Source organism: Anolis sagrei, chromosome 1, assembly GCF_037176765.1.
Source record: "Anolis sagrei isolate rAnoSag1 chromosome 1, rAnoSag1.mat, whole genome shotgun sequence".
Taxonomy (NCBI): Eukaryota; Metazoa; Chordata; class Lepidosauria; order Squamata; family Dactyloidae; genus Anolis; species Anolis sagrei.
The window spans coordinates 235,655,755-235,669,893 of record NC_090021.1 but is presented as its reverse complement, the minus strand read 5'-3'; the positions used below and the strand labels follow the sequence as shown (position 1 = coordinate 235,669,893).

The 14,139-nt window shown below is 41.2% G+C and overlaps 1 protein-coding gene and 1 long non-coding RNA gene across 10 annotated transcripts in view; one reads left to right on the top strand and one right to left on the bottom strand.

Moving 5' to 3' along the window:
• Positions 1-1,340: 1,340 nt before the first annotated feature.
• Positions 1,341-14,139, top strand: part of LOC132772339 (uncharacterized) — a 32,641-nt gene continuing 19,842 nt past the window's right edge. Inside the window, exons 1-2 of the long non-coding RNA XR_010908861.1 lie at positions 1,341-1,402; positions 3,549-3,585. This is a non-coding gene — a long non-coding RNA (uncharacterized lncRNA). The remainder of the gene's footprint in view (positions 1,403-3,548; positions 3,586-14,139) is intronic.
• Positions 1,835-14,139, bottom strand: part of LOC132772285 (uncharacterized) — a 43,717-nt gene continuing 31,412 nt past the window's right edge. For 8 of the 9 annotated variants that reach the window (XM_067462239.1, XM_067462247.1, XM_067462219.1 and 5 more), the window contains 4 exons: positions 11,770-11,895; positions 9,650-9,715; positions 9,054-9,170; positions 1,835-2,394 (listed from right to left, as the gene is read on the bottom strand). In XM_067462239.1, coding sequence (XP_067318340.1) covers positions 2,311-2,394; positions 9,054-9,170; positions 9,650-9,715; positions 11,770-11,895 — 393 coding nt within the window. In that variant the 3' untranslated portion in view covers positions 1,835-2,310. The remainder of the gene's footprint in view (positions 2,395-9,053; positions 9,171-9,649; positions 9,716-11,769; positions 11,896-14,139) is intronic. The other variant, XM_067462243.1, reaches the window with a different exon arrangement.

Here is a 14,139-nt window from a genome sequence, read left to right as displayed (position 1 = left end):
TAGAACTTTCCCACAATTTCAATACACAGTCACAAATTCATCACATTTTTGAGACATGCAACAAGTGTAATATGATATGAAATAAATACTACTATAATTTATTGCATACAGTCATCAGTGAAGGAAATGCTAGATTTCAGTTAGAGGCCAGATAAAATAAAAATAAAAGGTTGGGGTTTTTTTTTTTTTACATTCAAAGCTCACTGATCCACTGAAATCTTTCCATGGACCACCAAGGAACCCCTGGTTAAGAACTCCTAGTCTAAATGGTGTGCAAGCTTTTGAGGGTGGTGGGCAGGTTATGAACCATATATGCTCCAGGACATGTATGTTTTTCAGGCCATCTGATGTGGAATGCCAGCAACTGTTTTCGAATATGCCAGGAACCAACACTAAATTTGTGCCTCTTGAGACCAGTTGCTTCTTTCTTTCCTGGAAAAATGTCACTGGCCCAGGAATTGGCATTTTGAATTTGAGAGCCAGGAAATCATGAATATAATAAAATGCAATTCTTACAGATCAATTGCCTGATAAGTCTTTAGGACAGGTCTTGGACTGTACATATTAATCAGAAAGTTGATAGAAGTTATGATCTACTTGCAAACATCCTGCAAATAGTAAAAAAGTAAAAAATAATATTTGAAACTTTGGTCCCAACCTACCGTTTTTTCAGCATCTCTCAAACCGTGTCTTTTCTCCTCTTTCACCTTTTCCTATAAATTGTAGGGAACACTGAAGGGGATGGCAGAATAGACTTTGCCCCCCTCCAACTTCTAAGTTATAATGGGAAAGCCCTAATTTAAATTCCAGGAAAGTACTAATCCTTTGTCTCGAGAAAAGAACCAAAAATGATCCTCGCTTGTAAACTAAATACTTTAAGAACAAATTAAACAACATGCTCCATTCAAAATGTCCACCAGAGAGCAGACCTTTCCTACAGCAGGTAAAGTGTTTGTGGATAAATGAGAAAAAAATGTTAAAATACTTCTCCTACAAGTTGGTGTTTATATCATGAAAACACCAAGATTAAACTGCTGTGTTTAATAATAACAGGTAATAGCCATCAGCAGCTAATTCATGAGTATATTCATGCAAGTCACATGCTGATATACAGCCAAGGGGACTCAGGGAAGCTGGCTAAAGCTACATCACTTCATGAAGAGTAAGAGTGACAGGAAATAAAGTCAAACTTGAAATTATCTGTTTAGATTCAAGGAAGCAATGGAACAGATAACACAAAGCTGGGACTCTGTGTTTCTCTTTATAGTGATCCTTTCAGATGTAAAAGTTCTATTACTCATTAATTTTGTTTTCTTCTCTTTGTACAAGTTGAGGACTGCCCGTGGGAATCTGTCTTGCCAGCACTAGAAAACTGAAAGAAGACTCCATTTCCAGGAATCAGGTGCTACCCGACTCCTAATTAGAGAACACAGGGAGGAAGCAGGGAAAGGATGTGGGATAAGAAGCCTTCCCTGAAGATCAAAAGACTTTAGGGAATGAAGGCAGACAGTTCACTATCCCCCTGCCTGTCTGGTGAGGTCTCAAAGAATGTAAGAACTAGGGAAAAAACTTGTCTGTTGCCATGAACCCAGATCAGATGGATACATGACTGTACATGTCTATGTACACATGCATGGTCTGAGTAGGGGAACACCTTCCACAGGAATGGTAGGATGATCCTTCCTTGTCTGTGCAAACATACATATATTCCTGTGTACTCAGGAAAAAGGACAGTATTAGAGTTGTGATGAGAGGTGTGTTGCACACAAAATAGATCATTCACTGTCTTTGATATAATACAGAAAGCAGCTAAATAGCACAGATGCAAGGGAAGTTTGAAGAGCATAGACTTTATTTTGCCCAAAAACATTATTAGAAAGGAAACAGGTTGATACATCACAACACAGGGACATCACTTATGATCTTAGTTGCAATGACAGAACAGTGTAAAGGAAGTTAGCTGGATACTGGATATCTCTGCTGAAAATGCTTTAACAAATGCCCTTAGTTGGCCACAATAGAAGAGAACCAATGAGCTTAGAGGCAACCATTCATAATAGATATTCAAACTTTGTGCTAAATATATCACAATTCGGGTGCCGACAGAGCCTTCTGTAGGGGACATTTGTCAATAGATGAGACATTCCTCAAGGCCAAGTTTCTCCCTTGTTTCTAGGAGCATCTGGAGGGAGGGCCTTTAATCTGCTAAATATTGAAGCTGCAAATATATTTGTGAACAATTACAGGAAATTGTGAGATTATTGATGTGCTAAGTTTGCCTGTGTGATATCTCTCATAATTTCTTCTGTCTTAAACTGCTTGCAGGGAAGCCAATTTTTTTTCAGTAGGAATGACGTTCTCTCCATTGATAGTGCAGGGCACATAAACAATAGCCTAAAACAGAAGAAAACATTTTCATTACTTATCATTTATCTTCACTGGGAACCTTATGATGACATTATCCAGTGCTGCCCCATCTCTTCAAGTCGTCATAAAAGAAATCATTCCAAAGACTCTGAAGCATTGCTGTTACTACCACAGCAGTGAAGAATCAAGTCAATCTATACTTTTATTGCTGTATTGAAAAAAAATATTGGCCAGAATTCATAGTCATAGCTATAAATGCATAACCATAGAATGGATGGCCAAACATGCCAAATGCAAGAGCCACATATGATAAATTATAGATGTTTGTGAGCTGAAAGACACAAACAAATACTGTTCTGTGAACATTTTGCTACAAAAGTTGTGGCAAATAGCAAGAACCGAAGCACATAATAATATTTATTCAAGAAAGCATGAATTTATTCTTATTTCAGTAATCACAAAGCATACATACATTTACCTTTTACACATGATCTTCAGTGGAAGATCATGGCTCATGTGTGTCTGTCTACACAGTAACAAGTGATGGAGAAAGATAATTTCATTAATACTAATCACATCACAGACAATTTCCAGTTAGAGATTGGGAGTGGTGAAATTGAACATACAGGTAACAGAATTATGCTTTGAGAAAACAACTATATTATGTACTAGTAAAAAATAAATAAAAACTCAAAACACATGACAGTGGAATGACCTGTTGAAAGAGCTCCAACAGCTAAATGAGCTGTTGGAATTTTAAATGCATCTGAAGACCCTATTTCTTCTGACAGGCCTACCCAGCCAATTTTAATCATGAATTTTAAACTCGCATCTTGTGCCCACTGTATTTTAATCGTAAAGGTAAAGGTAAAGGTTTCCCATGAATTAAGTCTAGTTGTGTCTGACTCTGGGAGGTGGTGCTCATCTCTGTTACCTTCCCACAGAAGTGGTACCCATTGATATAGTCACATTTGCATGTTTTGAACTGCTAGGTTGGCCAAAGCTAGGGCAAACTCACTCCGCTCCCTGGATTCAAACCACCAACCTTTCGGACAGCAAGTTCAGCAGCTCAGTGGTTTAGCCCATTGCACCACCAAGGGATCCCTCTGTATATTTTAATATATGTATTTGGTAGGAATATATTGTAATATGTGTATTTTATATAATGATTATATTTTTAGATGTGTTGTAACTACCTCAAGCCACAAGGAGAGGCAGGTAAGAAATTATTATTATTATTATTATTATTATTATTATTATTGCAGAATAAGCTAATTCTTTGGAAAATATTAGGAAAAGTTGCAGGGAATCTCCCCATGGGTTCCCCCATGTTTGGTCCTCAGCAGCAGCACACATTCCCAGTACAGACAGCTTCATGAACTAAAAACTGCTACAGTAAAAATTTTGTATCTGTAAATGTCTGCCTGCCTTTTCACATGCTTGATCACAGAGTCACTGAACTTGCAGCGGTATTTAGTGGGGTCATTATCTGCTTAAACTCTGAAACCCCCCTCGATGGACTGTCACCTTGTCGTGGTGAGGGGGCTTGCGTGTTCCGATGAACCTGTGGGCACAACAACTGGAGTCGTGCACTCCCAGGAGTGGCCGCGGGGGAGGTCCCAGACCAAGCACAGTCTGAAGACCCAAAGACCTCAACGGCGGAGCAGGCGGAGGATAACATGGCACATGTTACAACGGCTGCGAAGGCGGAAGAAGGCTGCAACAGACTGAGAAGCCACGGTCATTGTGTTAAACTACATCACCAGTGGAACCTCACTCTGTGAAGTCTGTGTGTTGATCATTTGTGCACTGACCTCCACACATTAAAAAAACCCACGCACAGGCGTCTTCCAAAGAAAATAAAAACCAACTAACCAAAGTCCCATGGCGATCAGCGAGTGGCGACGGGGGCAGGACTGTGAAATCTGGAAGCCCCTAGTCACAGACTGGCACATGGGCGGTGGGTACGGACTCAGTCGTTCTACCTCAAGGTCCGAGGCAGTTGAGTAGTTCGGCAGCTGTATCCGCGACTGAGCAGCCCTTTTTAGGACCCACTCTGCTCACCCCACACGGGGAGGGGGCTAGAAAAGGTGCCCTAAACATAGTTTGCCTCACTTATCCCTGACTGGATAAGTGAGGCAGACTATGCCCTAAACATAGTCTGCCTCACTTATCCACGACAAGGTGACTGCCGCGTCCAGTGGGGTCACCATCCTGCGGCCAAAAAAGAAAAATGAACTTCGGTACGTGGAACGTACGGACACTGATGGACAACAGTGACAGTGAACGCCCCGAACGCAGAACTGCCATCATTGCAAGGGAGCTGGGACGCTTCAACATTGACATAGCAGCCCTTCAGGAGACCCGGAGAGCAGGAGAGGGACAGCTGAAGGAAGACAAAGGAGGCTACACCTTCTTCTGGAAGGGACTGCCCGAAGAAGACAAAAGAATGCACGGAGTTGGCTTCGCCATCAGAAATGATCTGATGAAACATCTGTCCGAAGCACCCACTGGCATCAATGAACGACTCTCAACCCTCCGAATCGATCTTGCCAAAAACCAACGGGCAACCATCATAAGTGCCTATGCACCAACACTAGATGCTGACGAAGACATCAAGGAGAAATTCTACTGTCAGTTGGACACCGTCTTATCGGGGATACCTAAGGAGGACAAAATCATTCTCCTGGGGGACTTCAATGCAAGAGTCGGGCGAGACTTCGACCTGTGGCCAGGGACCATCGGAAAAGACGGGGTTGGAAACAGCAACTCGAATGGCATCCTGCTTCTCACCAAATGTGCGGAGCACAACCTTGTCATCACCAACACGCTCTTCCGCCAGAAAAACAAGTTCAAGACATCATGGAAGCACCCCCGGTCAAAGCATTGGCACCTCTTAGACTATGTAATCACACGTGCCAGAGACCGCCGTGACGTACTCCTCACAAGAGCCATGACAGGTGCTGACGACTGCTGGACTGACCACAGGCTAATCCGATCCACGATGGCTATCAAGATCGCCCCCAAGCGCAGACTCCAAGGAAGAAAGACAAGGCGCAAAATGAACACCCAAGCCCTTCAGGAGCCCTCCAGGCGAGCCCATCTCCAAACAGCACTCAAGGACCATCTCCCCACAGAGCACCCCGAAAATGTTGAGGAACATTGGAACAAACTGAAGACCTCCATCATCCAAGCCTGCGAAGAAACTATTGGATACCAAGCCAAGAAACATCAAGACTGGTTTGACAAAAATGACATCGAGATCCAACAGCTAATCGACAAGAAAAGGAAAGCCTTCCAAACATGGCAGAGAGACATCAACTGTGCTGCTAAGAAAAAGATCTACGCCAGTGCAAAAGCTGAGGTCCAAAGAAGGACAAGAGAACTCAAGAACATCTGGTGGACAAAGAAGGCTGAAGAAATCCAACACCTGGCAGATACCCATAATGCTCAAGGATTTTTCAAAGCCACAAAGGTCATCTATGGGCCAAGAAACCATGGCATACAGCCTCTACGCTCATCAGACGGAACCAAACTCCTGAAGGACCAAAAGTCAATTGCACTACGTTGGAAAGAACACTACCAAAGCCTCCTAAACCGCAGCTCCAGTGTGGCCGAAGAGGTCCTCTCACAAATCCCGCAACAACAAACCAGGGATGAGCTTGCAGCACTGCCTAGTTTGGAAGAAGTCAGCAATGCCATCAGCCAACAAAAGAACAACAAAGCCAGCGGACCGGATGGGATCCCTGCTGAAATCTTTAAAGAGGGAGGACCTGCGCTGACACACCAACTCCACCAGCTCATAGAAAAAGTGTGGGTCACGAGAAAATCCCAGTAGACTTCAGGGATGCCACCATCATCACCCTCTTCAAAAAAGGGGAAAGAACAGACTGCGGAAACTATCGAGGTATCTCCCTTCTAACCTCAGCTGGAAAAATCCTCGCAAGAATCCTTGCAAACCGCCTTCTGCCCCTCTCAGAAGATACCCTCCCAGAATCCCAGAACGGCTTCCGCCCCTCCAGAGGAACTGTGGACATGATCTTCACTGCACGACAGCTCCAAGAAAAATGCAGGGAACAAAACCAACCTCTGTACATGGCATTCATTGACCTTGCAAAGGCATTTGACACAGTGAATCGCAGTGCTCTCTGGACCATCCTCCACAAAATCGGGTGCCCAAGCAAATTTGTGAACATCCTGCAGCTCCTCCACGATGACATGATGGCAACAGTCTTGGACAGCAATGGCTCCCAAAGTGACCCATTTAAGGTGGAATCGGGTGTCAAACAGGGATGTGTTATTGCCCCAACTTTATTCTCCATCTTCATCGCCATGATACTTCACCTTGCTGATGGGAAGCTTCCCACCGGAGTGGAAATCATCTTTTTTATTTTTTTATTTTTATTTTTTATTGATTTATCACAATTATTACATACTGTTGCATTTTATACATCAACCTCTTTAACATGTTGTTTTGTTGTTTTGCTTTGACATTTCCTCCCCTTTTCTCTTTTTTTCCCCTTTTTTCACCTCTGTGCTCCCCTCCACCCGTCTCAAGCCACATTTTTTACATTTCGTCTGTCCAAAATTTCATTTCTTCTTGTGACGGTAATTTTCCTTCCTTATTTTTTAATCCATTTACCACAAATTTACCCCATATAGCATCAAAATCACTTTGTTTCCATATACCTTTTTTAACCTTTAATATACATGTCAGTTTATCATTTAATGCCATTTTCCATGCTTCCTTGTACCACTCCTCTATTCGTATATTCATTTCTTTTTTCCAATTCCTTGCTATGAGCAGTCTTGCTATAGTTAGTAAGTTTGTTATCGCTTCTTTATCCTCCTTTTTCAGTTGCTTATTGGTATATAATGATAATAAGGCTATACTAGGACTTTTGTCTATTTTCATATTCATTATGCTTTCTATTTCTCTAAATACTTTCTCCCAAAAATTATTTACATATTTACATTGCCACCACATATGTATATATGTTCCTGGTTCTTTACATCCTCTCCAACAATTTGTTGAATTGTTTTTATTCATATATGCTATTCTTACCGGTGTTAAGTACCACTTCCATATTAACTTGTAATAATTTTCTTTAACACGTATCGATAGGTTTTTTAAATGTCTTTGTCCCCATAACTGTTGCCACTCTATTTCACTTATTTTTATCCCTAAATCCTCTTCCCAAATCTCCTTAAGGGTACTCTTTTTCGTTTTCCCATCCTTCATTTCAATTAGTATCTTATAGATTTTGCTAATTATACCTCTCAAGTTTTCGTGCTCTTCTACTGCCCTTCCCTTCTGTATTATTTGTTCAAATTGATTGAGTTGGTTTCCGTTTCTATTATTTTTTTTCCAGTTTATTAACCATTGTTCTAGTTGTATACAATGAAACCATGATAATTTTATTTCTTTAAACTCTTCCAACATCCTTTCCCTCTTCATTTCTGCCTTCATCCAATCCCCTATTCTATCTAAATTTATTTCCCTTACCTTTTTATCCATTGCTTTTTTAAAATTTTTTGGGAATTTCTTTTCCGAGTGGAAATCATCTATCGGACAGACGGCAAGCTATTTAACCTCAGCAGACTAAAAGCCAAAACCAAGGTCACAACAACATCTGTTATAGAACTCCAGTATGCTGATGACAATGTCGTCTGTGCGCATACAGAAGAAGATCTACAAGCCACTCTCAACACCTTTGCAGAAGCATACACAAAGCTTGGCCTGTCACTGAACATCGAGAAAACCAAAGTGCTGTTCCAGCAGTCACCAGCTGTCCCCTCTCCAATGCCAGAGATACAGCTTAATGGTGTAACATTAGAAAATGTCGACCATTTCCGCTACCTTGGCAGCCACCTCTCCACCAAAGTCAACATCGACGCCGAAATACAACACCGCCTGAGCTCTGCAAGTGCAGCATTTTCCCGAATGAAGCAGAGAGTGTTTGAGGACCGGGACATCCGTAGGGATACTAAGGTGCTTGTCTATAAAGCTATTGTCCTCCCAACCCTGCTATATGCCTGTGAGACGTGGACTGTCTACAGACGTCACATGCAGCTCCTGGAACAATTCCATCAGCGCTGCCTCCGGAAAATCCTGCAAATCTCCTGGGAAGACAAGCGGACAAACGTCAGCGTGCTGGAGGAAGCAAAGACCACCAGCATTGAAGCGATGGTCCTCCAACATCAACTCCGCTGGACAGGCCACGTTGTCCGGATGCCTGACCACCGTCTCCCAAAGCAGTTGCTCTACTCCGAACTCAAGAACGGAAAACGGAATTTTGGTGGACAGGAAAAGAGATTTAAAGATGGGCTCAAAGCCAACCTTAAAAACTCTGGCATTGACACTGAGAACTGGGAGGCCCTGGCCCTTGAGCGCTCCAGCTGGAGGTCAGCTGTGACCAGCAGTGCTGCAGAATTCGAGGAGGCACGAGTGGAGGGTGAAAGAGAGAAACGTGCCAGGAGGAAGGCGCGTCAAGCCAACCCCGACCGGGACCGCCTTCCACCTGGAAACCAATGCCCTCACTGCGGAAGAAGATCAGAGCAAGAATAGGGCTCCACAGCCACATGCAGACCCACAAGGAAACCCATGATGGAAGACCATCTTACTCGTCCAACGAGGGATCGCCTAAGTAAGTAAGTAAACTCTGAAACAAAGCTCAAATACTTACTGTATCATCAGTGCAGCAGTTTGCCCGGCACCCAAAATGTGCCACTATAACAGTAATGCAGAACTCCAGTGAAGTCAATATAAGGAATAGTATACTGAAGGCAAGATGTATTGACATCTGGGAGAGAAACAGATGGAAGATACATATTACTGTGTGCATTAATCTAATTGTGGAAAACTATTTCATTAAAAAACTGCTCGACTTTCTGCCCTTCATAATCTTAAAAACATCATGGAGCGATTCACCTACAGAGGATCTAAGGGTGTTTGAATTCTCAGAATAAACAATCTGCCCAACAAATGCATCTTTCTGTGAAGATATAAAATTGCAAAACCTAGGATGGTACCTCAATCCCTGAAAAATCCTTCTTAAAATATTTGTTCGTTGTGGTTCAGTGATGTAAAGCATTTTTACATTTTAAATGGTTTGATCTGCAACTATGTTCAAAAGCAGAGGTGAGCATAGGATAGTCCATGTGCTGCATTTTCCCATTTTGTGACACCTGAAAGCCCCCAGTTTCCCAACCCTTGTATTTAAACACTAAAGCACATAAAGATATCTCCACTTTTCACAAGTATAGGAAAACTCTGTACAACCTGTCCAGATGCTCTATTTTTCATTGCATTATCACTCAAAATGGTGTGAAGAGATGTTTCAAGGGACTGCAAAGGAAAACAAGTGTTTGGGCTTATAATAATAATAATAATAATAATAATAATAATAATAATAATTATTATTATTATTATTATTATTATTATTATTTATATACCATTCTATCTCCCCAAGAGTACTCAGGGCAGTTTCCAACATAGGCAAAACATTCAATTGCTGAAACAATAACCATACAAAAATTAAACATTATAAAACATAAGCATAAATCCTATCAAAAGCAAACACAGACATTTAAAAAAACAGTGGAGTGGCACATGGTGTGGGTGTAGTGAGGAGGAAGGTGTCCCCTGACATCTATGCAGTTGTTCACCTTTGCTTTAAATACACACATGAAAGTGAGAAGTCATTTCAGCCTTATTCATGACACATAAGAATCAGCTGCCTTCTCTGTATTCCTTAATTTTCAATGATATCCCATTTCCCAAGTATTAGGAAGAAGCAAAAAAGGACATATTACTTGAGGACTCAGACACTGTCAACATAATAAGTTATTATTTTACTGATACAAAAACACAGTATGTCACAGCAAATGAGATATATATGCTGGATGTCGTATCACAAGTCGAACATTTCCTAAGCGCTCAAGACTGTGTGATGTCTTTTTGAATGATGTGTGCAGATTCAAGTAAGGTGGCCTTTTGCAGTTGACAGATCATGATTTTGTCAATGTTTATTGTTTCCAAATGCAGGCTGAGATCTTTTGGCATGTCACCCAGTGTGCCAATTACCACTGGGACCACCTGTACTGCCTGAGTCTTTGTAGTTCACTTTTGATATTATTATTATTATTATTATTATTATTATTATTATTATTATTATTATTATGCCTCTCCCCAAGGTTCAAGGCAGGGAACAACATAGTTAAAATGCAATATATAAAACCATTTAAAACACATAGATTAAAACACATAGTCATAAACTTTCTGAAAGAGATTGCACTTTTATTCTGTTGTTTAACTGTCAAATCTCTTTTTGGCAATTCCTTTCATAACCTGGGCCCAAATTATGTAGGATTTAAAAGGTAAGGACCAACACTTTGTATTTTGTCCAGTGGAGAGACTTTAATATAGGTGTGATATGCTAATTCCTGAACTAACTCTAGTTCTGTGAAGAACTCATGATCTCGGCACATACCTGAACTGTGAAAAAAGTGCCAAGACATCACAGTGTAAGTGTTGGAGGAAATCAGTTTTGTTGCAACAGATATTTAAACTGTTTATAGCACTAACATCAATAGATGCTGAACTAACATCACCATAGATGCACTAACACCACCATAGATGCAGGCGAAATGTCAGGAGAGAATGCTTCTAGAACATGGCCATACAGCCCAGAAAACTCACAACAACTCACTAACATCATTGATTGATTGATTGATTGACCATATTTATACCCTGCCCTTCTCACCTCTTAGGGGACTCAGAGTGGCTTACATAGGCAGCAATTCGATGCCCCATTAATATATATCAAGTAACATAAAACATATACATTAAAACAGTCACTAAAACATATCAAACATTAAAATCACTTATTTAAAATCATGCAATCTGATAACATAGTTTGAGTCCATTTTATTTATCATTGCACCATTCTGCGTTCTCTTATTGCATTGTTAACTGACCAAAAGCTTGGTCCCACACCCACATCTTTAGCTTTTTCCTGAAAGTGTACACTTTCACATGCCCCAAAGTATCAGGAGCACATCCAGTCCATTCTAACAGTTTGAAACATTGTGCTGTTTCAAACTGAAAATTTTTCATAACAAAGAAGGAAAAAAACTTGCAGATTTGTTGCCAAATCCAGATTCATTTGTAAAGATGTGCATGTTTGACTGGAGTGACAGCATATTGGAATTTCAGTTTTGAAACACTATGGTTAAAATAGAGGGATGTGCTGGAGAACCATTTCTGCAGTTAGAGATTTGCTTGCTATTTTTTACATGGCTTGTCTCGTAAGAGATATTTTGAAAAGACCTCCCTCCTCCTCAAAGCTCAAAGTATATTTACATATTTCTTTTCCATTAATCCATCTCTTTTTCACTTACCTCGGATGAAGAAGGAATCAACACTTTGGATAATATTACAGTGTTAGCTATGATAAATATATACAAAATAATGCTGGTTGATGCCACTATAGCACTTAAGATGTTCATTGCCAAACTGGCATTTTTCTGAAACAGAAATAGAAAAGTCAACAAAATAGAGTAGGCAGCCTTATTTCTACAAATGCTTTTGAGTGCAGGAGTTTATTTTTTTAAAGACAAAACATATCTATATTCGGGGGTGGGGGTTGGGGTGTCAAGGTACATGGCAAAACTCTTCTTAGGGCCTTTCTAGACAGGGCTTTATCCAAGGAGCATTTGCATTTAAAAAAGCGAATGTTCTGAGGCCCTGTCCACACACACCCCAGAAAGCACTTGCTTTCTGGGGTGGGTGTCCACATGTCCTTCTGGGACTGGCCCGGGAGAACACTGGGACACTCTACCCCTCCCCAAAATCCTTTAAAAAGCCCCTTTAGCAAGAAAAGTACTTACCCAGCCTCCATTGGAGAGCTGCCGCAGACAATGATGCACCAGGAAAAGGGGGGGGGGTTTCCTCCCCCCCCCCCGCCACCTTTCTCCTGGCTAATTTACCCCAGAAATCAGTGGGAATACTCTCTGGACTGCAGTATTCTGCAGTCCAGCCACCGGAAGAAGTGGGTTTATCCCGTGCCTTCCAAGAAGGTGCGCAATAAACCCACTATCAAATTAATTTGCCACAAACCAGGGTTTTCCTGGTTTGTGGCAGATTAATTCTAGTTTGGCCAAAACATTGTATGCAGTCGTGCCTGGGGCTATAGAGAAAGAGGCATGGATGTGAAATCTTTCCCCAGGGGATTGCTTCTTGCCCTCCTTTAGGGAAACTGGAACTCCAAAGGACCAGAACACAACAGGTAACTCGAAATGAGGTTTATTGTTGACAATGAGTTCACTTTCTTAGGCACGAACTTGATGTTTCAACAGGGAAAAATACTTTACAAACTCTAAAGTCCAGGATCCTAGGAGTTATAGGCTGAGAAGCTTTTCTTGTTCCCTCTCTCTCAATGGCTGTGAATGCCGGAGCAAACCACAACCTCAGTTCAGTGGCCTATGATGAAGGACAAGACCTTCCTATGGTGCCAAAAAACCGGAATGAAAACGGGTTTGAACATAAAGTATAAGACTCAAGGGTAAAAACCTAAGAGTTGGTAGTAAAAAATGCCTTGACCAGGGGCTTTGGGCCAAGCTTTGCACACGTCCATCCAATGAGTCTTTTTCTGAGGTAAAAAGGTGAGAGAGAAACCTTTCCTTTCTCCCTTGGAAGGGGCAGAGCCTAAACAAATGAACTGGGGAAACAAGCCAATTGGTGCACAACAACAATAAATTGACAGCTATAATAACCAATGAAATTTAACTATACATATACAAGGTAGACAGGAATAAAACGACAGTTTAAATCCTGCAACTAACAGTACTACATATATGTGGCGCCACACGCACCGTCACACATTGTCTGGACAGCCCCTTTCTATTGCGGAAGTTTCCACAATAAAGGGGCTGTCAAGATCCGCCCTTGGACTGCTGTAACTTGTTCTATGAAAAGATATACTTTAGATAACCATGTATAAGTCTGGACATTTTAGGCAAAAAATCAACATCAAATACCTGGATTGACTTATCCATTAATGCAGGTTTGTCCAGGATGTAATCTGTACAGCCCCTTTTTATTGCAGTAACTCCCGCAGTAAAGGGGCTGTCTAGATTCACCCGTAGCCTCCAGATTACATGAAGGCATTCTGCGCTCTTTAAAAATATTTTAAAAGATCTACAGAAAATTATTGGAATGGACTACTGGGACAAATGAAGACAAATAATATATAAAAAGATGGAAAGAAAACATTGGAAGCAACATCAAGAAAGAAGAATGGGAAGAAATCTGGAATCGAAACATCAAATACTCATATGCAGTAGAGGAGAATTGGATAAAAATGTGATACAGGTGGTATATGACCCCACAGAAACTAGGAAAATGTTATAGGATGTCCAAAACACCTGGAGGGCCAAAGTTTGCCCATGCCTGCCATAGAACAACGAAGAATCTAAAAAAAGCAATAATGTCCTTGAACTTTAACCTGATCCTAGCAAATATGTGATGGCGGTCCAAGGAACATAGCTAGCTGCACCAAAGGCCCAGTTTCCAGAGTTTTCCACAAGCCTCAGAGGAAGAGCCCAGCCTTTGGAAGTCAGTGCCACTGCCATTGATATCACCTAAAAATTACCCATTACACTGCTCCTGACTATCCAAAATAGGAATAAAAGTGCAACTGAACCTTTGCACAGAAAATCACTATGTGACTTAAGCAGGAGAGAATTTTAGTCATGGACTTTTTCAGCAAC